Genomic DNA, 25,681 nt, shown 5'->3' with positions numbered 1-25,681 from the left:
TTTGGCCGCTGTCAAAGCCAAACAAACCAGATAAGAAAGGCAGAAAGGCGATGAAACGAGAGAGAGAGGAAAAAGAAGGGGATGAAACCAGTCAGCCGCCCCTCTCCACCACCTCCACCACCAGCCCCATTTCTCCAACACCCCTCTTTCTATTTATTTACACACATTTCTTTATTTATTTGATGTGAGTTTGGGAAGAGGGGGCAATCACGGCAGTCATTTGCGGCACTAATGTCCAATCACAGGCCCCTTCACTCATGTGATTTAGGCAGTGCAGGAGTGGGTTCGCGGCCGAGAATGCTGGGGGGATAGATGGTGGATGGGGGGGCCGAGGCCGTTTAGGCCGGCCCCTAATAGGAAACTGGCAGTCTTATTCCTTCCCCAGATTCTGTTTGTCACCCCGCTCTCCATTACGTGCCTCTCAACCCTGATGGCTTTGGACAGGAGCTGATCAAAAAGCCATCGCTTGACCTACACGCCATGGCAGAACGAGACTCGCGCCCTGCACAGGGAGAGGGGGAGAAAGGGAGATGAGATAGAAGGGAAAGGGGAGGAGGAGGGGTGTATGTCAGTGTATGTGCTGAGAGCAGAAAGAGTGCGGCGGTGAGGAGGGAGGATGGAGGAGGGATGAGGAGGGAGGAGGGGGTGATAGCTCTCGGACCGGGACAAGAGGGCTGTAAATAAAATGACATTATTATTTCCTCTGTCCCGTCATGTAGAAAAGCCAATTATGGTAATGCTGCTGCCGGCGTGTCAGAGGGAATGCTGGGATGTGCTTCCCGTGAAGCGGCTAACATGAGAGCAATGCCCTGATCAGGAACACAGGCCTCAGTTTGACAAGAGACTGTACAGATAGGGAGAAGAAGAGAGAGAGAGAGAGGGAGAAACAAAAGAGAGAAAGAGATATGAAGCTCACAACAAAGCTGCATCTGGGCCTTGTTTTCTTCCCAGATAAATATTGAGCTATCTGCAGGAGAAAAGATTTTTTGAAAAATCAACCCATTACAGCTGACAAAATGAAGTCTGGGTATCCAGAGTGTGAAGGGGGCACAGTTTATTCTCACAATTTACTTTATATTACCCTGATCATATTTCACTCTCACTGCTACAGTCGTATATTCATAACATTTCAGTTGCAATGAGTTGTGGAAATCCCTCTTTATCTTGTGAAAAATCAACAAGCAACAAAACAAACACCCATGAGGAGGCGTGTCGTACAGAACCTTATTAAGTGCAGCTCCACGATGTGAAAATGATTGAGAAGCCCTAACCTACGAGAAGCTATCAACCTGAAAAGTTCAGGACTTTGTGAATTATACTCTGTCACACCTCAAAATTTGACGAGATGAATTATGCAAAGATGACGGTGAAAGAGCCGGATATTGAGGGTGAAGGCGATCATTTACTTTAGAAGCTAATTCGTTCTCATCTCATCTCAGGCTTCTCCCGGTATCCCGCTCTTAAAATTCCTCCTACGCTTGATAGGGGGGCTCTCCTTAAAATAATTCCTCAGCTACCTTTCTTTCACTCCCTTCTTTCTCTTTTTCTCCCACCACTCCTCCTCCTCCTCCTCCTCCTCCTCCTCCTCCTCCTCTCTCCAGCCTTGCTCACATGCCCACATGGGCCCCTCCCAAGCGGAATAATGGGAGCATATGGCCTAGGCAGCACCTACAGGGCCTTAAATAACTGCTGCAGCATTCCAGCTCGCTGTACCAATTTATCTCTCACCCCCCTCTCCACCCCATTTCAAAACACTTCTAGCTTGAGTTGAGCTCAGCAGACAGCGGCGGATGGGACATATTGTTCTTCAGACACATAGCTACATAATGGACTGATGAAAAAAGTGGTGTGAATGCGAATAAGTGCTGCGCAAACAGGATTAGTGGTGAAATTCTGCATTATTGGCAGGTATTCAGCGAGTCAACCACCAGCCTTTCCGGTGATCGTTTGCGCCGGTGGCTCCATGCAAACACTTCGTGTCATGTTGATTTACAGTAGGCCGGTAGCATTATGTAAAGTCAACGCGCTGATCTCTCAGACAGCAGTTTGTTAGTGTGTTTTTCCCTGCAAGCAGGATGGCAATGTTGGATTAGCTGCCAGTCTTTCCCTCTACTTTGGTCCCTAACTACCGGCCAGACAGGACAGATAGGAGAGAATCTTCCTGGACTTTGACAGGCTGCTCTGTTTACCAAAGGGGTTCTGATTCAACGTCTTTATCAGATCTTTCATCAACATTTTGGGGAAGATATTAGTCATCTACTTGCTCAAACTACAAGCCGAACAAATCATCAGCTAAATACCAAAATGAGCACACTATAGATTAATGTGGGGCGTTCAGCTGACTAGATTGTTGTTCTGTAAAGTAAGGTGGGGTCAGAGGTCAGACATGCAGACAGCACTAAGCTGGTATGGGTCATGCTCTCATGTAAATATGTCAATATGTCCCACATGCATCCTTCTGTCTGACCTCCACAGAATGATATATGGATTGATGGGAAGACTGTGTGGGGGCATTTGTGCATGTGCTTGTGTACGGGCAGGTGTAAGATCCACGAGGCATGTGGGCAGGTTTGAATGTGTGTGTGTGTGTGTGTGTGTGTGTGTGTGTGTGTGTGTGTGTGTGTGGGTAAGTGAGAGAGAGTGAGTGTGAAAGGTGCTGCTGTTTTATTTATAGAGCAAGCGCTATTTATACCCAACTCAAAGATCAGTTCAGAGAAGCAGCTTGTGGGACACAGCCAAGATCACTCTCCATTACTGTGCATGCACAAAACCAACTCACACACAAACACACACACACTCACACTGAAGCTGGGCCCGCAAGCACTATCGTCTCAGCTTTTTACACATGCATGCAGTAACAACGCAGGGAGACATTTACAGTATATCTAGCCGAGTGTTAGTTGGTGAAGGGGTGGGGGGGTGGGGGGGTCACGCTGACTGACTGAGTGTTCTTCATGGAGTACAGCAGGATTTAACATGCTGGGGATCAATAGAGTGAACCAGCGCCAATCGATTGCAATTCATCTAGCTTTTTTTTTTTTTCAATTTCATTCTCACCCACTCACACTCCACATTGAGCTGCTGCTGCTGCTGTCTTGCGAGGCAATACATAAATAAACATACACACATATGCATACACGTAAACACATAAACACAATAACACATACACACACCTGAGTGGCTGGAACGATTGCACCCTCCATGCAAACGCAGGTTCAATAAACCCGTATGGAATTTATTTATTTTTATTGAGCATATCAGCCCATCCTGGTCTTCTCTGCATAACAAGGCCTGTATAATTAAACCATAAATTTCAGTGCGCTCCTTTAATTACCACAGACAATGTCAGGAGGCAGCAGAGTAAACAAATGGCTTTGAAGTGAGAAAGAAAAAAAAAATCCTTCGACACAGCAATGGAGAAGCTGTTCATTTTGGTTGGGATGTTGTTGCACTTGAAAAGGATGAAACGTTCAAAAGAGTGTACGTGCATGGGGAGTACAGTATGTATTTTTCCCCCTCCTGCCGTTTCTAAGAATGCTTTTGAGGGATGCAGGTTTGCTGTAGACTGAAGAGAAGAATAATCTGTACCGCTGCAAGCATGATGATGTGCAAATATGTATATTTGGATGAGCATGACACGCTTGCAACAACTAATAAAGTATGTTAGGAAGTGTGTGTGTGTGTGTGTGTGTGTGTGTGTGTGTGTGTGTGTGTGTGTATAAGTGTGTGTGTGCGTGCATGTTTAAGCATTTGTTTTTTCTGAACAAACAGAAGGCACAGGAGGTGTGTTTGTTTCTGTTAGTAATTTATTGGGAGCCAGGGGTTCTTGTCCCTCTTGACCATGACTGGAGACATCTGCAGATTTGTGCGTCTTATACAGTATACAGTATATGTGCTTGTGTGTATTGTGTGCGTGTGTGCACACTTTAGGTCAATGTCAACACACAGACCTGCTTCCCAGCAGCTTAGCTAATTACACAAGAGCCCTGAAGGCCACTTAGAACAGGTTAGCTAATTAACAAACAGGCTGATTGCAGATTAATTGAGAGGTGTTCCTAATCTTCACCCCTAAACGCAATGACAAATGCTAACTGGCGCTAATTAGGCTGGTATGGAGAGCCGAGAGTGGAGGTTGTATTTACAGTCACCGCAGCTCATATGGACGTGTGGCTTATATCCAGCTGCCTTTCACAGGTCTGCCAACAGTTTAAGCAAATAAAACTACAGCGAAAGTACTCGGACAGTCTCATCAGCAGCCTTTTCAGGCGGCTCACAATCTAAACAGTCCAAGTGTGTTTTTCTTACATTTTTCTTTAATTAGTTAGTGAATATAGCTCTTTTGTAGGATTAAATTTGTATTATTATTGGCAATTTTGTTAGTAAACCGCAGTGGATTATTTCATTTATTGCTTGCTATTTTAACTATCACTTGTTTACTTTTAGTTGGGTTTACACTGGTTCTTATGTTAACATAGTAATTATCATTGCTTGTGTACTGTAATTACTATTATAGTGTCCTCTGAGCTTGAGCTCTGAGCGTCATGTCTCATCAGCAGTGAACACTTTCACCAATCTGTCCAAGCTAAGTTACCTGTGATTATAATGTTCCACACTTCCCTCGAAAACTCCCTCTCATATGTTCACTGAATGCAGTTTAAAGCTGATAATGTTGGGTGGGGGGGGTGGGGGGGGTGCGTAATAGTGTGCGTAAATCATGAAACCTGAAACGGCTGCAACACAATAGGTTACGGTGGATTACAAGGGAAAATGAGGAGAAATAGGCCCCTCAGCAGGGATCTTGAACCAGCACCCATCTGTGGGACGATCACCTGCCAATAACCCCCCCCCCCCCAACACATAGACACACACTCAATCACAGCCACTAAAACTACTCCCCAAGGCCCGACTGCTTCCAACTTCCATCTGCCTAGATACATTTATCATACAGCTCCCCTGTCTATCACACACACACCTGTGCCTTTTAAGCTGCCCCCACCCTCCCCCCACCCCCCCCCAAACACACACACTCAAATTCCACCTGGCCTCCTCCCACCTCTGACCCCACCCTCACCCGAGTCTCTCTCCCTCCTATAATCCCTCCTTCCATCCATCGACTCTTTCGCTTCCTTCTGTCTTCCGCACCACCTGCGCTTTTAAATCCCCGCATCAGGATGGACTACTTCACCTGAACACACACGCACATTGCCAATAAATGCAGACACGAGCACATACACATAAACACATGCAAGCACCCTCACCCAAATCCCGGGAAACACACACAAATACAGATACACAACTATGTACAAACACACACACACACACACACACGCGCACTGTCCCTGACAAGACAACAGCCAGCAGCAGCTGCTTCCATCTCCTAGCAACGGCCAGCCTGATAGATGACCCAACGATGGATAATTACCGTAAATCACCACAGCTCACACACTAAAGGAGAGAGAGGGGCAAGAGAGCTTGAGAGAGGCTGAGAAAGAAAGCGAGAGAGCGAGAGAGCAGGGACTGAAAGGGATCAGAAATAGAGGGCTGGGACTGGTCATGTGTGCACTAATGCACCTTGATGAGCTCAAATTCATCTGCCTTTTAAAGCACACACATAATGTACAAACGCAGACTCTCATGTATCCTCAAACACCCTTAGATAAGCAGAATTCAGACAACCGGGCACGCAAAATAAAACTGTACCTACATGCATAAACATAGCGTAAAAATACACATCTGCATATATGCACAAGTGTATGAGTGTGTGCACGGTTGTGTGTACAACACACAGGCACACTGAGAGATACACACTGGCCGCATTGTTGCTGTAACCTGAAACCGCAGGCCCTGCCTCCCTACAGAGGAGCTTGTCTGTCACAGATTCACCTCTTTTACACTGAGGCGCCAATCAAAGGCCAAACTGTGCTGTAGGGTGTGTCTAAACACTACTGTGGAGAGCAGGCATCAGTTTTGTGGTATACTGAACACAGAACTGACGCCTGACAAAGTATTACCGAGTTTTGGTCAGTGTAATAAATCTTTCGATGTTAAATGAGCTGCACCTGAAAGTTCCTCTGAATATGATTTGTAATAAGTTGTCCGTAATCTTTTAACACTCCACTGACGATTATAAAACACATTTGCATAAAGTCATACCCGGCTGGAATGCAGTCTGTTTTCCACGCATTCTAAATTTAGCAAGATGACAAACTACCTCCAGAAGTTTTAAATAATTGCACTCTGGACAAAGTTTACTCCGAATTATCAACAGATCTTTGATATGCACACGCAGCTGCTTCATCTACTTCCCCTTCATTTTCTGCTCTCCCAGACATGCAATCTGTCCCTCTCTTTCCCCTCTTTCTTTCCTCGCTCCCCCTCCCTCCACCCTCCCTCCCTCCCTGTGCGAGTCCTGGCTGCTGCAGACATTTGATCTGGCTGCCTTGTGATAGATTGACAGGTAATGAGGAGGTTGAAGGGGCGTTGGAGACAGGAGCAGGTGTTCAGCACAGTCTTTTTGGCCAGCACTAAGCTGCCATGTCCTTCACTGCTGCACCGCACCACTCCGCTTCCTCCCTCTCTCACTCATTCTTTCCCTCCTTCTTTGCTCCCTTCTTTTCACCATCCCCCCTTTCTCTTCCTGAGAGAAGAGGACTATGCAATCCATCACGCGGTGACACGGTCGGACATAGACTGTCTTTATATGGGGAAAAACGCATGGGCCATGGAAATAAATAGAGAAACGAACATCGAGTCCCAAGCTGGCAGCAGCAAACTAGGCCTCGGACTGATCAGTCAAACTGTGTCGAGGAGAGGATGAGACTGATTTGGAGCATCCTGAGTAGAGGAGACCGATATGGGTGTTTTAGAAGCTGATACTGGTACCTCTTTGACTTATATCATGCTAAAAATGCACTCTTAGAAAAGCCTCTGAAGCAGCATTTCAACCATCGTGCAATTCCAAAAGTCTTTTGGAAGCCAAACTAATGACATTCGTTTAGATTTAGCAGCTCCACAAGGCAGGGAATGCAGGTTTCATTGCAGGATTTACACACTTAAGTTGGTGAGTAAATCCTCCCACACCACACTGAGGAGCATTTTCTGGTCAGCCACCTGAAACAAAAACATTACTAACACATTCATATTCGCCTGCTGTAGTCAGGCAGAAATCTTCACTACATCATATCAGAGGTGGGCAGCCTTGTTTGGCCAAATTCCAACACCAAGCCAATATTAGGAAAGATACTGTACAGTATATATCAGTCTGACGCTACACCTATCTGAGTCACTCCACACTTTGACCTGTTTCAATCCTGCTGACATAGCGAAGCACCGCTGTGCATCATACCTCACAAACTAAGGAGGAGGAAAGAGCAGAGAGGAGGATGATGAGTGGGAAGACGGAGCAGAAATCTGAGGATGGGGAGAAATAAGGACGAGATGAATCAAAGATGTGCTGCCAGTGGATATGAATGTTTTTAAATGTGCAGTAAAGATCGTTCGCTTTGGCTCTCAGTGAGGGTGAATTACTGCGTTTCTGCATTTAGTCTTTTTCTTTTTTTGTTGTTGGAATTACAAGTAAAGGCAAAGCAAAATGTATCAACAAAAATCCCAATGAAAAGAATTTCCTTCATTGCTCGACAACTGAGCGCAGGAAATCTTTGTTCTGGGGTTGAACTTGTCTTCAACCTGTAATGCTTGGAGTTTTTACCCAAAATGATTAGTGCTTGCTGCAGTGGCTCTGGATCACGTTAAATCCAAAATAATTTGCAGGATAAGGGGAAACTTTCTCTCTGTCAAAGTTGTGTGGGACATAAGGCCAAGGTCTAACGGCTCTGCTAAAGCCACCACGGTAGCTTTGAAAACACCATAAATGCAGTGAGGGTGGAGCTTGTATTGTCGTCCTAGGAGCCAGTGGACAGAGACGGTAGGGGGAAAACAAGGCTTGAGCCTATAAATCCACCCCTCCAGTTTATTACCCAACATTAAAGGACATGTCACCCTCCTAAATCAGCAGGCCGAGAGGAGACAGCAGGGCTAAAACAGGGAGCATTTACATGTTCTCAACATTCCTGAGAGGTGAACAAACCGCTCGACCACCTTCCTCCACTTGTATCAACATCATAGTTCAAACTATTTGAGATTACGCACTACGTGATGGATGCCATCGGCTTGCTGTCATGATGGGCCTTTCTGAAGCAGAGTGAGTCTGGATATGAAGAGAAATTTATGCTTCCTGTCTTGTAGCTTTTTGTTTTTATCAGCATTTTCCTACGAATGATTTTAACAGTGGAATCCAGAGCCTGGTCAGGCATCTGACCAGCTTCCTTATTCATAGCTACAAAAACTGCTTCACCTGGACAGTCTTACAGACAGTTTAATTATTTAAAATAACACCAGATAAGAGTGTGTAGAATTAAAGAGGAAGCCACCAAGCTTAAAATTAGCCTTTCCCAATTGTCACCCTACTCAAAGAGAACCTGTTTTCAGAAAAAAAAACGAAAAAAAAAACCGTCATTGACGCGCAATCACATTCAAACACACTCGCCTGTCAGTTTATAACTCTCTTTCTCTCACACACACACAGAATGATACACACACTCACACACAGACCAAACGTCGTCCAACACACAAATAGACACCCACACATACACACTTTTTAAGCCCTCGCCTGGCATCAGCTGTCACACAACCTGTCTCGGAGAACTAAGCAGAGACAGACGCTGTCAACTTAGAGTGCCTCAAATGCCCACATCCAGCCAGGCAGAGGAGAAATCAAGCCTGTCTCCCAGTATAATTTGCGCTAATCCTTCATGGGAGATAGTAAAGTCTATGGCATATCTGCCTAATAGCATCAGTCACTGGCAGGTTCTAATCTCATATTTAGACCCATTTCCATCACGGACTGACGACAAAAGCACCAGCACAAAGTGTGATTACCTTCTTATTTTTTACATTTCTGCATGACTTGACTCCTGATAATGGTGGGAGGGGGGATTTTAAAAACACGAGAAGCAAAAACTTTGAGGTTCTTTTCTTAGTGGAGGAAGAAGAAAGTCATTTCAGGCAACTACAGAAGACAGGTAAGACAGGGAAGAAAAGGAGTAAAGTAAGTGGCGAACTGTATCAGGAGAGAAAAAGTGGAGGTAAAGAGAGTGAAAACCTTTCAGTCAAGAGCCTGCACACACTCGCTCGCATTCACATCTACACATCCTCACGCACGCACACCCTCACACTCTCATACACACTCTCCTTTTCAAAGCGTTTACAACCTGTGGTGTTTGTCCTGCTCTGCTGGCTGCTTTACCACGTGCATTTGAATGCCGACTGGAGTGCATCCCTCTCTTTCAGACAGCGCCATAAAAGACGACACACACAATGAGGGCTCTTTTCAGCCGAGTGGGGCTGCCTGGGGGTAGGGAAGCACCTCCAAAACCGCCACAGCACTTCAACTCTCAGGGCACAATGAGGAGCTGAGCCTTGATGAATAATAAGAGATTATTCATAAAGATGACAAACAGAATAGAAACAAACTATACAAAGTGTTTGGGATGAAAAGTCCTTTAGTTGCAGCTTTGCCTCTACAGAGTGTGTGTTGTCTGTGTGTGTGAGTGTGTGTCTCCGAGAGTGACCTGGCGAAAGGAGGGAGACAAAAAGAAGGGGAGGCAGCGCAAGGATCCTAATGAAGCCGTAAATCAGAGTCCGATGAGAACAGACGCTGAAGGAGGATCACATCACTGGAGATCAATGCAGACAGCTACACACACACACACACATACACACACACACACAGGCGAGAATAAAGATGAGAAACACTCAGACGCAAACACATGCCAGAATTCCCAAGTGAGACAGACTTATGAAGGTACAAGCGAGTACAGGAGCATGAGCACGCACATTCATTCACGCACACAAAGTGACACACACTCTCATCTTCAATCTATTAAACTTCCTCTATGCTGTCCCCCCAGAACCCACCCATGGGCTCAGGAGTCCCACCTCCTTGTTCAATCCCGCTCGTCTGAATAATATCGGCCGTGATGAATGGCGCCATAACTCTGATATCCACAATCAATCTCTGCTTTAAAGACACATCCATCTTCTGTAATGCTGGGGGTGGGGGGGGGTGCTCGCCTGACCTCCTAGTGGGAAGGTGGGGGTACAGGGAAGGTGGGGGGGGGGGGACTCAAGGGTGCTGATGGAAGGGAGAAGGGGAATGGAGCATGCGGGGGGAGTGGGGGGGGGCAATGAGTGATGTCTGTCAGCTCACATCTGGCTGCAAAAATAAATGAGGCTTATGAAGACAAATGAAAAAGGGGGCTGTCTTCCCGGCCCCCCACCTCCCTGACACACACTCACACACAGACGGACAAAATGCAGGGAGAGGACAGAGGAAGGAGGTGAAAAGACAAAGAGGAGAGAGGGAGGAGTGCCAAGGTTTTCTGCACGTCAAAGCTAAACACTGAAGTTGTCGAATACACATGTACATTTAGCATCACCGCTAGCTGAGCAGCCCGCCGGTGCCAAAACACACTCCAGAGCTTTAGCAGAACTGAGCAAATGTGATTGTTTTACTGTGCGTCTGCTAAACTTGGCAATCAATGATCTGATGAAGACTTTTTTCTCAAGAAGAAAAAAGGAAAACAAAGATATCAAGATGGCCACTGATTGAAGCTCATACTTATGGCTGTGTGAGCAGGGGGAGGGGGGCAGGGGAGTGTTTAGTGGGCTGGGGGGGTTTTAAAGAGTGAACTATCTATGACCTGTGAGAAGGGTCACCCCTCAGTGACACCGCCACTGAATATCTTCTTAATGATGTACCATGTCTTTTAACCCCCGCAGACAGAGCAGGGAAACATTATACTGTCAGGAGGGCTCCCCCACAACTTCTTCTTTTTTTTTACCTCTTTTCCTCCTCACTCACTCACTCACTCTCTCCGTCTGCTCGTGCTGCCCCGAGTCGGATTTTTAATAATTAAACAGAGAATTTCACCCAAACTTTCTCAGCTGTTCTCCAGGCTCTCTGATCTGCCAGGACCTGGCTGGATTCTGCACCGACTGCTACAAGTGAAAATATAGTCTGTTTAGTCTGGTTTTAGAAAGCAAAAGTAAGCGAGCAGACACAGTTTTCAAAGCATGCTCACAAGATGTAGCAAAATGTCGTGCACTTGAAATACTTGCAGTGAGAAAAATGTCCTTCCACACACATTTCTATCAGTCCTAACCTATGGACATGTCCTTGCGTCTAATATTGGTAGCCACCGAAACCCGGTTGTGTAAACTTCTTTTTCAAAGCTGCCATAAGATCTGGCTACGAAATGGTAACACTGGTCCAGAATTATATGGTTTCTTTAGATATGGATTCCACATAAATTTAGTCAGATTTCACTTGATCTCTTCTCATTAATGTTTTCACAGGAACTTTTGCTTTGCAATTGCTCAAAAGAAAAGTACTTCAAAATAAGACTTCAGTCAGAGGAAACATGGCAATAAGAACGAAACGGCTTCTTTACTGAGACTAGATGCCGGTAAAGCCTCTCTTTAAGTCTAATCTGGCTACGGTGGAGGAAGGGACAGGCACCCAGGTGAGATAGTTTATTGATTCTGGAAGTGGCCGGGATGGAGTTAACCCTAGCAGGGGCTGATGACGGGGGTGGACGAGGGGTTGGGATGAAAGGTGAGCCGATGATGGATGAGAGGAAGCTTGAAATGGGGTGCATGCGGTGAGGTAAGACATTAACACAAAAAGTTGTAGATAAGCACGGCACGGCTGGACTGACGTAGCTTGCAATTGTGACTGACACGTCGGTTACAACAGGCGTTCCAATGTACAAGCTGTTCTGCAACGTAATGCGTTCTTAAACGGGCCCCGAGCATTCAGTGCTGTGACCCCGCAGACCTCCGACTGGGGCCCGACGAGCCGGGAAAGCTGTAATCTCTCTGTCAAACAACTCTTCAGTAGCAGGTAGGGAGAGAGAGAGTGTGTGTGTGTGTGTGTGTGTGTGTGTGTGTGTGTGTGTGTGTGTGTGTGAGAGAGAGAGAATGTGCGCATATAAATGTTTCCAGGCCACGAAGAGATAAAATGAATAAAAAATGACAGCAGTAAGTAAAGAATGATGGGGAAAGTGCTAACAGCTATGCTCTAATAAGGCTACAATAATAACAATCAGAAAGATAACGGCCATCTTTAACCAGATCAGCATCAGCAAGACAAACAACCTCTTGCCCTGGAGCAGCATAACACACACACACACACATACACACACACACACACACACACACACACACATTAGTAATCATTCGCCACCGAAATCCAAGCAGCAAGGTAAAGCTGCTGCATTAAATATGTTCTGCTACCAAACTTTAGGACTACAGTATATGAATATCATTACTGGGTGATAATTTTATGAATGACTATAAACAAGTTCTGTGTAGGTTGAACTGTTAGCTCGAAGGCTTTTGAATGCTCTCTTAATGTGATTTATTCTTTCAGATTTTCTTCAAAGTTGGACTGACTTTGGCTTTAAGGTATGGCAAGTGTCTGTTCTCAGTGGGGCAGCCGTGCATACACAAACACACACACACGCACACACACACACACACACACACACACGGCGGCGGCTGTGTGTGAGTACAGGGAAGACAGAAAACATTACAGGGCCCTTTTTTTGGCACCAGGCAAAGTGAGTGGGGAGGGCGGAGGTGGTCGGGGGGGCAGAGAGGAGAGAAAACGAGGAGGAGAGTGAACGGCGGGGGCGGGCTGAGGGAGTAGAGATGAGGGAGGAAGGGAAGGAGGGAGGGTTGAGCGTTGGAATGAACTCTCTCAGGCTTTGTGGTGCACGTTTCCCAAGGCCCCCGCCTGGCCCCTTTGATAAATGACACATGTCATTCTGTCAGCTTGTGACACTGCAGCTGGGAGGCCCTGTGATGTATGGCTCTGCTGAAAAAGGAAATCAACTTTTTTCCCTTCTCTCTCTCGCTCTCTCCCTCTCTCTCTCTCCCCCGTTGCTGTCTCCCTCTCTCTTCCCTTCTTTCTCCCTCCCTCCTTCCCTCAGCCCAGGCTGAGTGCATGGCCTTTTTATATGAGGATTTAGGTTTCCTCTGGTCCAGTAAGTCCCCCTCTGCCCTCCTCCCCCTTACAGCGATAGACAGGCATGCATGCAGCCAGGTTGCGGCTGGTTTGTTCTCCTGAACACACTCACACACACACTCATACACACACACACACACACACACACACACACACACACACACACACACTCGCAGTGACGCAGCTTTTATGATCGTGTACAAAGCCGTAACCCGAGGAAAAGGGGGCAACGCCACATCGGAGGTGGATCCAGGATTTATGGCTAAAAGCCGAGGAAGTAAACAAAGTACGCACTTTTTAGTAGGGAAGGGGGGGGCAGGTGGAGAGGGGGGCAAGATTCCGGTTGGGCAGGATGGCTGGTGTCTCCCACTGGGTCATCTGTCATCCATGTGTCTGACTGGAGGACGAGCACACACAGCTCTGGAAACATCGCGCATACACACACTCCCACAGGAACTGGGATGAACTAAGAAAAGTATGCCACACACACACACACACACACACTCTTACGTGGGCATATACAGTATAGATGCAGGCAGATAAATATTCACACTCACAAAGAGATTTCAGAGCAAATACCCGCACTATCAATCTTCAAACGGTGAAAAAAAACGAAAACAAAGATGCAATGAGATTTTATTTCACAGGGCAAATGAGTCTAGCCAATGAGCTGCTCCCGTAAGGCCTGCCCTAACCCTCCCTTCCTGGCAGATTAGCCTATCACGGCATCCCATTGACCTCTCCACTCCATGCGCCGCCCACGCAATGGGTGAGCCAGCATAAAGAAGACCAATCTCTCTCTTTTCCTTTTTTTTTTTCTCTGGATACTCACTTTCTTACTCTCTCTCTAATCATATCCTGGTTCTTTCACTTCCTCGCTCTACCCCCCCCACCCCCCCCGTCTTTACAGCCCTCCTCCCTCTCGTTTCTCTCTCAACGGCTGACCTGTTATCAGCGCTCTGGAGATTTAACAGCCAAAAGAAAAAAAAAAAAAACAGCAGAGCTTGAGTCAGGCGTGACGGAGGGACGTTTCCCTGTGTCGCCTCTCAATCTTCATGTGATCACACACACACACACACACACACACACACACACACACACAATTCAGCAATCTCTATCAGACAAACACGTTGATTTGGAATCAAGCAGATGTCCAAACATCATCACTGGCAGTTGCTAAGTCCAGTCCGGTAAAATCATCATGAGGTGATGGATGTGTGAGTCTGAAATCACAGGAATGAGGAGCAGCATTCAGGCCGTTCAGCCGGGCTGCATACACGCTAATGAGTAAGAGTTCACTATGTGTTGCTATGGGGACCAGGGCTACTTTGACTACAGGAGAGCAAAAGAGCGAAAGACACAGAAAGACGCAGGGGGAGACAGCGTGGAAAAGAAGGAGAAGTTGGTGAGACTCCAACAGACAAAGGAGGAAAAGAAAGAGAAGAGTCAGATTAATACAATTGTTTGTTTGTCGTTAATTAAAAGATTATTGATGGCTCCAATTTGTTACATTTCGTGTTTCTTGTGACATGCAGCACTACACGGTTGTCAAAATCACCTCTTTTAACTATATTTAATAGTAATGTAGCACTTTAATTGGATTAAACTACAAGGCAATAATATTTATAGTTTTCATTATTGTTATCGATTTGACAGTTATTGGCTTAATGGCTAAGAGCATTTTAGTATCATGTAATTCTGCTTGAAAGGGAAAATATTTTGAATTTTCGGTGGCTTGAAAATTATTCAAATGAACGCCATGCAGAAATATAAATATCAGAGATGTGAACCTTCCAGCAGTGACACCTTGATATCGGCTGTAAAAGGCTTGTATCTGTTTGAACGGAGAGTCAGCTGAGGAGGAGAGAAACTGAGGCGGAGAGAGAAGGAGAACAAACAAAAGCTCGTAAAGAGGTGCAGCAATCGTCCCGGACTGCGACCACCCGGGGGTCACGACCTGCCTACGACCCCTTCAGATGTGCACTCTGGCCAGGGTGGGGGGTGCGTGTGTGTGAGAGGGGTGGAGAACAAGGCATCATTAGGGTTGAGTGATGAGTGGTGGCCATGTCTGACGACTGCAGGGTAGAGCTCCGCCACAGGACCGACACTGCATTTATAAATGCCAGAAGGCCTTCACAATGCCGTCAACAGCACCAGTGCAACAACTGTGTTTATGTGTGTGTGTGAGTGTGTGCGGTTAGGGGAGGGGGGGGGTTGAACCACCACTGGTATGAGCCCCCTGTTAACAAGCTGCCTCTGTGACCCACAGGATATTGCTATACACATGTAGACAACAAACACATTGAAAACACACTGCGCCGCTGCCACTGGAGGAGCATTCCTACTGCTAATGTCCATCTACGTGAATACTGTGGCCACTGTAGCCATTTTGTTTTCCTTCAGTCTCCTTTTTGCCCAAAGTTTGGTTTGAGCGGTTTGACTTTCTCTTTTAATCACAGCTGGAGGAGAGGAAGAGGGAGGCATGAGGAAATGAAGGAAGTGATACGACAAGAGGGGCAGTGTGTGGAGGCAGGATCCTGGGAGTGTGTTGTCGTATGCGCGCGTGTGTGTGTAAGAAGGCGGCAGTGTTGGACTCCAAGGTCAGCCGATAAACACCACATTCACAAGTCAAGAGTGGAGGAAGGTGGAGAACCTGCAACCTCCACCAATTCCTCCAATCCCAGCTGAGCGCTCGCCTCAATTAATCACTGGAATTGTTACACCATGGTAATACCAAAAACAATCTCCATGATCACACGCACAAACAAAATTTCAAATTGCTATCATCCATCTCACCTGCCCCCGTTAAAAGGGGAGGGGAGGGGGGAGGGTGGGGGCAGTGGTGAACCATTCATTGGCCTCCCTCTCCGTTCTAAAGGCCTGGCCAGTGAGATGATGGTGAAAAATTAACGGCAGGCAGCCAAACAAGTAAAGGCGCCAGGGTGAAGGGATCAATGCACGGCATCCGCGGCGGGAGCAGCTATGTAAAACACTTGCCTTAAGTCAGCCGCATCCGGTTAATATTTAATCCCTCCATCCATCTCCACAAAGAGCATTTCCCTTTTAGCTTTAGCTGCCGTTTACTTTGATTACACACAACCGTTTGGGGTGGATGGGGTGGGTGGGGTGCGGGCAAAGCAGGAATGATAAGAGAGCATGGTGGGTGATTTGCATGGGGATGGAAAATATTCTCAGGTTTGATAATCGCTCGGAGCAGTCTAGTGCCAGTGTGAGACAGAGGAGAGGAGGTAGGCCCGAAGAAAGAATTAAATAAAAAGCGAAAGAGGGAGAGAGGTTGAGGAACAGGAAAAAAAAAGAAGGTGATGCAGTCTGAAGCTCCGAAAAACAAACTGAATTTCACTCCGAGGGGTTGCCTTATTTAAAACAAGAGATATGCAAATAAAGCAGGAGTAGCGAAATAACCCTGATATTATCTTCCTCGGTTATTTTCTGTGGCAAATGATTTCTAGGGAGGAAATCCAAAACTGTAACTCCCAAGTGAACATGCAAATCCATCTGTGTATTCTTGGGGAGCCTTCTGCGCTCACTCTCATGTTGCTTTTTCGCGTTGCTGTTTTTGCTTCCTCCTTCTACCGATTGAAGCTTCTCATGTTTATTCTGCGCCGGCACTGAAAACTGCATTTATTACAGAAGCCGAGTAATAACTACACTGCGTCAACAGCGTGGCACACGAGCAGATAATAACTTTAAAATTCATACAACATATGTGCATGTAAGGGTAAATTATATGGTGTATAATTAGACATAAAGGTACGTAATACTAAACTTTATGTCTCCCTCTCTATTACTCATACACACACGCACACACACACACACACACACTGTCACCACTTTGGCCAACTGAATATGAGTCTCACACACATAATGCTTTCTATTACACTTGAACAATTAAAGGGAAATGAAACTGCATGCCACCGCGCTGATTTAAACCCCTAAAAAATTGAGAAAATATGGCAAATGGAGAACACACATGCTTAAATCTCCCCTTTTTCGGTATAAAGCCAGAAGCCTGCCGACCCAAAAATGTGTTTGTCAGCCAGCGGGTTTACTGGAAGGGAGCCTTCGAGATGGGCGATGGCAACTGTTCATTTTCTCACTCATTGACCTCAACTCCTCACTTTACAGTGTGGAATAAATGCGGACCTGTATTAGCCAACAGGGTGAGTACCAGAGGATCAAGGAAACCAGGATCTAGGTTAGTCTGCAGCCGCTGCTTTGCAAAAGGTGAGCACACCACACACTGTGCACAAACGCACCCAGACACATCACAGGCACACACACACACACACACACACACACACGCACACACACACACACACACACACACACGCATCAGGGACGTAATGAAGGGGCTTTTTAACCTGTAGAATGGAGTTAAACACCATATTGCAGGCTGATATAAATCTTTATAATTGAGGGTTATTTAAAAGGCAGTAATAATCTGATGGAAGGGTCTCACACTGAAGTTAAATCACCGTTTTTCGACGCGGACGTCATCGCATCTTTCTGCTAATGCTTAGTTACCTGACGGCAGAGCAGGATTCAAACAGTAGATCACAGTTTGAACGGCTACAAATGGACAAAAATGGAGGCCGTCCACCCCCCGGCCGTCCACCTAGAGACACATCACTGTGATCACTAATACGCAGAGCTATTGACCAGCGGGCATCTGCCTCTGGCTGCCGTTTCAAAGGGGGAACAGAACCGGGGCTGCGGGGCCTGTGACAACACTGACAAGGGTAAAGTGTTATTTCGCTCGCACGCCGACAGCTGGACAAGGGGGTGGTAGGGATGGAGGGGGTTGTCGTAGGGATGGAGGGAAGCGTGTGTGAGTCGGGAGGGGCGTTCGGCCGACCGGGCAGTAATTCTTAATTGACACCTGTCAGGATAATGGTGGCAGTCACAGCTGTTGTGGGAGAATTTGTCCATCGTCCTGTTTATCTGTCAGCTCTAATACCCATCCTAAAAGCTTCCCCCCCACACACATATACACCCCCCAACCCCATCCCACTACCCCTCACCTTGCAATCCATCCACCCACATAGACCCCTACCCTTTACACCACCTTCTAAACACTGGAGCCCGCTGCCATCAACCACTGCTCTTCCCATCTCTCTCGATTCCATTCAATTACTGGAATGACAGTATAAATAATGCCAAAACGTTACACTGCTCCACGTATTCAAACCATGTTGGGATGACAAAGTATTTGAGGAAAAGCGGCTCCAAAAAAATCAAGAATGCACAGTTAAACTCTTTCACTCCTTCCCTCATTTGTTTCCCTTTCAGCTTTTTCATTTCTCCACCTAACTTTGTCTGATGAGGTACGACCGACAGACAGGGGGGAAAAAAGCAGCAGTTTAAAAAAAAAAAAAGAAAGAAAAAACATTTTTTTCATCCCCGTTTTTCACTCACCCCGTCCTCCCCCCCCTCCTCCACCACCAGCACTTCTCTCTCTTTTCTCTCTGCTTTTGAGTGGCAAAGAACGAGCATTTATCCAGAAGAGAGGGGGATGTGAGATGAGAAACATGCTGGAGAGGGGAAAAGAGCAAGAAATAAAGGGAGAGGGAGTGCCGAGCAATGAGAGGAGAGATGAGAGGTGCGTGAAAGAGACGGAGAGAGAGAGAGGGAGAGAGAGGTGGAGAGGGATAGAGGAAGAAGAGACGGAGGAGAGGGAGGAGTGCGCAGGGGTTGGGTGTCCCTGGATAGGGCTTTTGCTCTTCTGTAGTGGGCCCATCTCGTTTGTCTTGTTTGTTTGTTGGCATCAAAGAGCTGCCTCTCACTCCCCCTGCTAACTGATGTAATGAGTGGGTAAGCTACATGTTTTTTTTTTTTTTTCCTGCGCTGAGGAATTCAAATACTTATTAGACAAAATATTCTGTAATTGCTCATCTTTTATTGATAGAAGTAACATGTTAAATTTGGCTCTAGCAGACTTTCCCATAGCCTCTCGAGGAGGCACTGCACTGATCAAGAGAGCAAATTTACCCTCGGCAAATGTAATACTTTACTTAAGAAAATTTGAGATGTCAATTTTTGTGCCTTAAATGCTGCACGACTTCTTCTCTTGAACGCTTCCCCTCTCATCTTGCTCATGTCTTAAATTATGTGCCAGGAAGAAAAAAAAAAAAAAAAAACTAAACACAACATATGAACAAATTTTTCATTAATGAGCTCAAAAGCCTTACATCCCCACTGTGGAACAAAATGTAATTACTCAGCACAACACAAATATTACATAGTAATTAAGCACACTTAACAAAGAGCTGATAACAGCAACAGCACGCCGTTCATCAAAGCTTTGAGTCCAAACTGAATGTGAAGTTTAAAAAACGAGTTTGTTATGCTGCTGCAACACTTACAATGAGAACAAGAATTCTTTATTTGGGGGGAAATTGTTTTTCTATGGCAGTCAGGAGTAAGACTGCTTGTCAGCCCAGTCCCAGAGGGCTGCTTTCTATCTGTTTCAGACTTGATTTTCTCAGACTTGGATTTTTTTTCTTTTTTGGATCCCATGACTTGCTGCTGTTTTTATGTGCTGCAAGGCAGGCAACAAAGCACATCTGGCTGCTTTAATGATATGATTTCCCATCATACTAAGCCACCTCCATTATGACCTCCCACAGAGACATGCTGGCTGCACTTAAGCATTAGGTGTAGGTGTGTGTGCGTGTGTGTGTGTGTCTGTCAGTCAGTCTGACTGTCTGTGTTTATGGTTGACGGTGTGTGTATGTCTAAAGTGCACCAAGGGCAGCACACCGCTAGTGATGGTAGCAGCGTGCCCTGAGGGCAGCTTTTGTTGAGAATGCCCCGGAAAGATCCAGAAAGAAAGACAGAGAAAGAGACGAGGAGGGGTATTACTGCTATGGTGTGAAATACATCCTTATCTGTGAGAACAGGAAAAGCTTAACACATGCAGCTTAAACCTCGCTAACATTTTCCATTTGACTAAATTAGTTATTCACTGATAATCAATACCAAAAGAAAAAAAAAACTCCTTTCATGTTGATCTGGACACTGTTTTGGAAACGGCAATGAAAAATTTTTCTGTTTGCAAGAGAACTGCATTTGCAAGGATAAGAAACGTAACTAATGCATGTTAACTAAGAAACAAACACCACACGCACACAGATGCACACAGACGCACACAGACACACACAAACACAGACACACACGGACACAGGGGCACTTGTGGTGACTCGAGGCATTAGAAGAGCGAGCTGAGCATGTTTGACCTTTGACTGCCTGAAATCCCAGATGTAAATTTAACTAATAGTTTCAGAGGGTGGCGCGGGAGCAAAAGTGGCTATCGACGAGGTCGATCGATGCCACCTGCTAACGACACCACCGCTCCAATTAGCGTAACCTCAAGTTGGGTCCGACCGGCAAACACATACACGCCGAGCGGACTGCCCAGGAAACACACAGGAAAACTGAAGGGTGGGGTAAAACTGGCTGCTGCGGATCAATATGTGTTCCTGCTCTGTCTGATATCCCTCGATTTGACTGCGAATAGTGAACAGATATGACAGTCAGAAGTGAGAAATATGTGGAGCTGCTGTTGGAGGTTGTTTTCATGCTCCTGTGGGGGAACGGAGAGGGGATCTGAAGGCAGGCCCTGCTAAAGAGGATGACTAACGTGGCGTGGTTACCGCTACACTCGTTCAAGTTATTCATTCCAGGAAAACTAACACCGGTCAGTGCTAAGCTACAAACACACACACGCTTTCTTCGTCTCTGTCTCACTCTCTCTCGCACACACACACACAACATACACACACTTTTTTCACTGAATTCTTACATAAACTTCTCCCTTCTCAGAAGCTGCAGAGCCTTTAAGGCATCGGAAGTTACAAGCCAGTCCGACTTTCAGGCCAGAGACACTAGTTACTTTGCTCAAAATCAACTCTTCATCAAAACAAGACTGCTCTAATTCTCAGCAAGGAGGGTGGTGTTCAAAGCTGGCAATGTTAAAAGTGGAAAAAGCACACCTAGAGGCCGTGCACGGCTGTACTCCCTAGGACGCTGGTGTAGACAGTAGAGTAGGGGGGCACAAAAATCTCAGCATGCTGATTATTTCGAGGGAGAATATCACATAACAGCATCGTCACGTAAGAGCACAAAGGTCGCTGTGTAATCTTAGCTACCCCGGGCATGCAAAATCATTAATCCCTGGGCACTGTGATTCTCTTGCTCGGAATAAACTGCAGGCCTTCAGCGAGGCAGCTACAGCAATGAGTTGGGAGGACGTTCGGCCAAAGTACGTGAAAACCGTGTTATGATGTGGTGGTGATTTACTAGCAGGGCTGCAACACATGCAAAAGTGTAAAAACTTCCAACAGAATGTCTGGATGTTAAAAAAGGGTTCGTGGGATTACTTTGGAGTGCTGATATATCAAGCGGTTAGAACAGGCCTGAGTCGTGTCATTAATATAAGAATAAATAAATCTCTCGCAGTTGGAAAATTTCCACCCTCACATTCCAGCCGAAAACAAAGAGGAAACTTTACGCGGATGCACTGCTACCTCGACACGAACATTGAGCTTTCTAATTGAAAGGATTCAAAATGCAAACAAAGGAATGGTAGAAAATAAAGAGAGAACAGAGGGAGAGAGGATGATGTGCTGTAGCTGGTCTGGCTTGCTTGTTACAAGGTTATAAGAGTGGTGGGGGTGGGGGCGGCGGGGGCTTACTGAGGTCATTAACTGGCATTGTCTCCTGACGTGATTAGTCAGGTAGCAAAGTCCATTTGTCACCTGCACAGGCAAATTGAGTTGGTCCTGCACTAGGGGCTATGGGGACTGTATAATATCAACTTGATTACATCAAGGCAGCTGCGGACTTGACACCTTACTGAATTTGTCAGCATTAATCGTTAGGGCCTGTCACAAATCCATCAGCTCCACAGATAATTAGGGCTCTCTCTAATGAAGCCAACGGGAAGCAACCTTACCCCCCTCCCCCCCACGCACACACACACACGCACGCACACACACACACACACACACGTCTTTCTTATAATTAAACATTGTGCTTCACAGAAATAACTGCGACTATCTTATCTGCTCTTCCTCCTCATCCTCCTCCTCTAAGACTATGTAAGCCTGCCTTGGATGAAAGACGGTATCACTCCATCCTGACTTTTAATTGTTCCTGCCTTCCCTCCTGTCCTCCTCACCTTTAAATCGAGCGGTTTAGTGATGAGGTGAGGCTGCAAGTGTAATAACACACACACAGGGACATGCATCTGTGCACGGAAAAATGGAAAGAGGATAAATATTACGACTTTTTTTACACACTTTCCAATGCAGGTAGTGAAGATTGCTCTCGATCTTAGCTTTGCTGTTTGGGTTTCTGAACATGGATTCTGAAAACTATAAAAAGATTTTTTTAAAGTGTCACGAGAGCTACAGACAGTATGTTTTATCTGTAAAAAAAAATGCCATGAGTATTGGCCATTTTCTGTGCATCTTAACACCACACACACACACACACACACACACACACAAACTTCAAATATTACTTGAGAAAACCCTCTAAAAATAATAATTATGTGCCAAAATCTGAATTATCTGTAAGTAACTATGAGACTTGCCCTAAAATACCCTAAATTTTAAAGAATTTTTTTATATTTAGGGGAATATTCAGTTGTTGCTACAAGGCCATTAAATACATTTATTTACAAGCAAACTACATGACGGAAAAATTCCCTGCAACATTTGTGCAACTGACTGTCAAACTCCACAATTATGACTTTAGCAATTTCTAGTGTTGTGGGATATTTTATGCAGGATTTGGCCTTGAATCACTAAAATAAACATTACATAACAAATGATATTCTCCCAAAAGATACAAGGTGAGAAATAAAAAAAAAAAAAGAAAGAAACCCGTCGAGACAGGTCTGCTATTGTTGTTTTAATTGTCTGAGCTCTGATTTCCATGCACAGTCCCACCATGAGCAATTTCCTCTCTGAGCAGCAGCACAGAGAGGAAGCCACAGGTCAGTACCAGCTCCCAGTGGAGAATCAGGCTAGCCTAGTGTGTGTGTGTGTGTGTGTGTGTGTGTGTGTGTGTGTGTGTTAGTTATTTGTTGCTACTGGGAGCGTGGAGTGGAGGGTGTTATCTCTGACCGACTGTCATGTTCATGGAAGAATGGAAAGCATCCCCTGTGCCAAGCTGTGATTGACCATTACAACCCATGATGCGCATGGCACTCAGTGGACAGTGTAATGGATCAATGGTGTGCGTGTGGTGTGTGCATATGTGTGTGTGTGTGTGTGTGTGTGTGTGTGCGTGTGGTGAGGGGAGGGAGGGGAGGGAGGGGTCACAGCGATGTCATGTTTTCATGCCTCCATCTACATGCAGAAACTAAACGGGAGTCATTCTGCTCCCACCATGGCCGACCTAATCCAGTGGGCTCTTTGGCCACAACAACAACCAAAACTCTCTCTCTCTCTCTCTCTCTCTCTCTCTCTCTCTCTCTCTCTCACACACACACACACACACACACACACACACACACACTAAGAAAAGTCAAGTGGAGCTCAGTATCTACATCTGAATCCTTTCTTCGTGGTGTGGGCCAGAAATCATGTGAGAAGTGCTCCGCCAGAAAGGCAAAGGGGGGAAAGAAAGGAGTCGACAGCGAGCACCGGTTGAATGTTCTCCATCCTACACTCCTTCTCATCCTCCTCCTCATCCTCATCACCATCATCACCACCAGCTCCCCGCTTTAAATGGTAAAACCTGCTGAGTTCAAAGTCTTCGTCTGCTGGCCCTCCTGTTCGACCCGCTTTGCACCTCATATTTCAAAATCTCTTTAAAATTCTGTAACTGTCTTTTGTTCACTCCAGTTGTTAATGCCTAACTTCAAAGGCCCGGCCTCATTAGCACAGAGGTAGAAACCCCTGTCACTCATTTACATTTGTTTAAAGGCTGCGGGGAGACGAGAGAGAAAAGGGGGAGTCCAAATCCAAACCACTAGAAGTCAACCTTGTCGGTCCTCTGCCAAGACCTGGTTTTATCAGTTGGTCACATTGCAAATATAATACTCCCCTCCAGCAGTGGATATTGATTTCATTACTGGACTGATTCTTACAGAGAATGTGGGGAGAATTTGGATGTGAACACGTTAAAAAAAAAAAACTCTCAACATTTATCTCTGTAAAGAAATGGCATAAGAGGGGAATCAAACACCTGATTAAAAAAGGAGTGTTTGGGTTGATTTTCCCTCTGATCTATTCAACATACACTCGTCCTTTCATCTGCATTTAGTGCCTTCCCTTAAATTAAAATGGCCTGTTTTTCCGCCATAATTTGCAACTTTTTTGGCTTTTCGGTTCTTGGTTGAGACAACAGGAGGGTTGTGCGCGCGCGCGCGTGTGAGAGAGAAAGTGAGTGGCTAAACCTACCAGAGGCATGCCTGTCTTCATGGAAGGATTTATTGATGTTTATCAGGGATGAATAGATCAAAGACTGCCACATGACAGGCGATCAATCACGCATCAAATCAAGGATGGCAATCCTCTAATAAAATAGAAAGAAAGGAAAAACCGGCTCTCGCCAGTTTTCTCCCCCTTCTTTCCCAGTCAATTATTCATCATTACTCACTCTTGAACCTCAAAAGCTCCCTTTTATCCCCCATAACATGCCATTTAGTTTATCTCACCATTCTTAAGAGAACTTTCCTGGCAAAGCAGGATAAAAAAAAGAAAAATCTCAAAGTGTAATTGCGCATACATGTGCGTCATTTGCGCAATTAGACACATTTTAAACACAACTGCGGGTCAGGGGTTGAGTTGCGCGCTGTGTTAATAATACGACAAATGTAATTTAAACTGAGTTGTAAAATAAATCTCAGCATGCAGCACATGTAAAGAGTGTGATATGGAAGGAGAGCTTTTCATTTGCTACTTGCAAATAAAAACTAGTTGGCTTCTGGGATGGGAAATGGTCGCTATGGAGGGGCGGGTTATACCTGCTGATCGCCGCGGCTCTTGCTGCTTTCTCCTCGGCATAGTGACCGTCACTTTCCACGGTGCTTCTCATGCAGGAATTACAAACAAATCAAGTCTATCAGTTTTGGAAAATCATCCCGTTTTTCGGGGGAAGGGGTTTTGATCTCGGAGCTGGAAATGTCTTCTTTTCAAACTGGCTGCTGCTTTTTGGACTTGATAGCTGGATCGGCTTCGACAACAAGCGGAAAAATTACGAAGGGATTCGGCCAGCTCCTGACACCTTCATGTCCATCAAAGATCATCTTCCTTCATGTCTCTCATGGCAGGGTACAAAAAAAAGAAGCAGCAGCAGCAAGACAGCACCTTGAAACCCAAGTTTTCAGTTCACTCCCCCGGAAAAAAAATCCCCCTTATCTCCAGTGTTCTTTGAAGGGGGACTGTACTTTGCTGCGCCTTTTACGCACACCAAACCTAAAAAAAAATAAATAAACTCTGGCGGTAACCAAACAATTAAGTCCCGTGTAAGCGCAGCACGCAGCTCTGATAAGTAGTGTATCCTTATGTTTCCTTCTCTTCTTCTGCCAGAGACCTGAAACAGAGAAAGGGGAGAGGAGAA

General features: G+C 45.8%; 1 protein-coding gene across 2 annotated transcripts in view; it reads right to left on the bottom strand.

The window, feature by feature from the left end:
* LOC143324820 (teashirt homolog 1-like) overlaps window positions 1-25,681 on the bottom strand; it is a 36,468-nt gene that overhangs the window by 8,554 nt on the left and 2,233 nt on the right. For both annotated transcript variants that reach the window (XM_076737571.1, XM_076737570.1), the window contains exon 2: window positions 25,086-25,654. In XM_076737571.1, coding sequence (XP_076593686.1) covers window positions 25,086-25,125 — 40 coding nt within the window. In that variant the 5' untranslated portion in view covers window positions 25,126-25,654. The remainder of the gene's footprint in view (window positions 1-25,085; window positions 25,655-25,681) is intronic.

The sequence above is a fragment of the Chaetodon auriga genome, chromosome 8, assembly GCF_051107435.1.
Source record: "Chaetodon auriga isolate fChaAug3 chromosome 8, fChaAug3.hap1, whole genome shotgun sequence".
Lineage (NCBI taxonomy): Eukaryota > Metazoa > Chordata > Actinopteri > Chaetodontiformes > Chaetodontidae > Chaetodon > Chaetodon auriga.
Note: the sequence above shows the minus strand (reverse complement) of the source record. Positions and strands in the feature narration are given on the sequence as shown.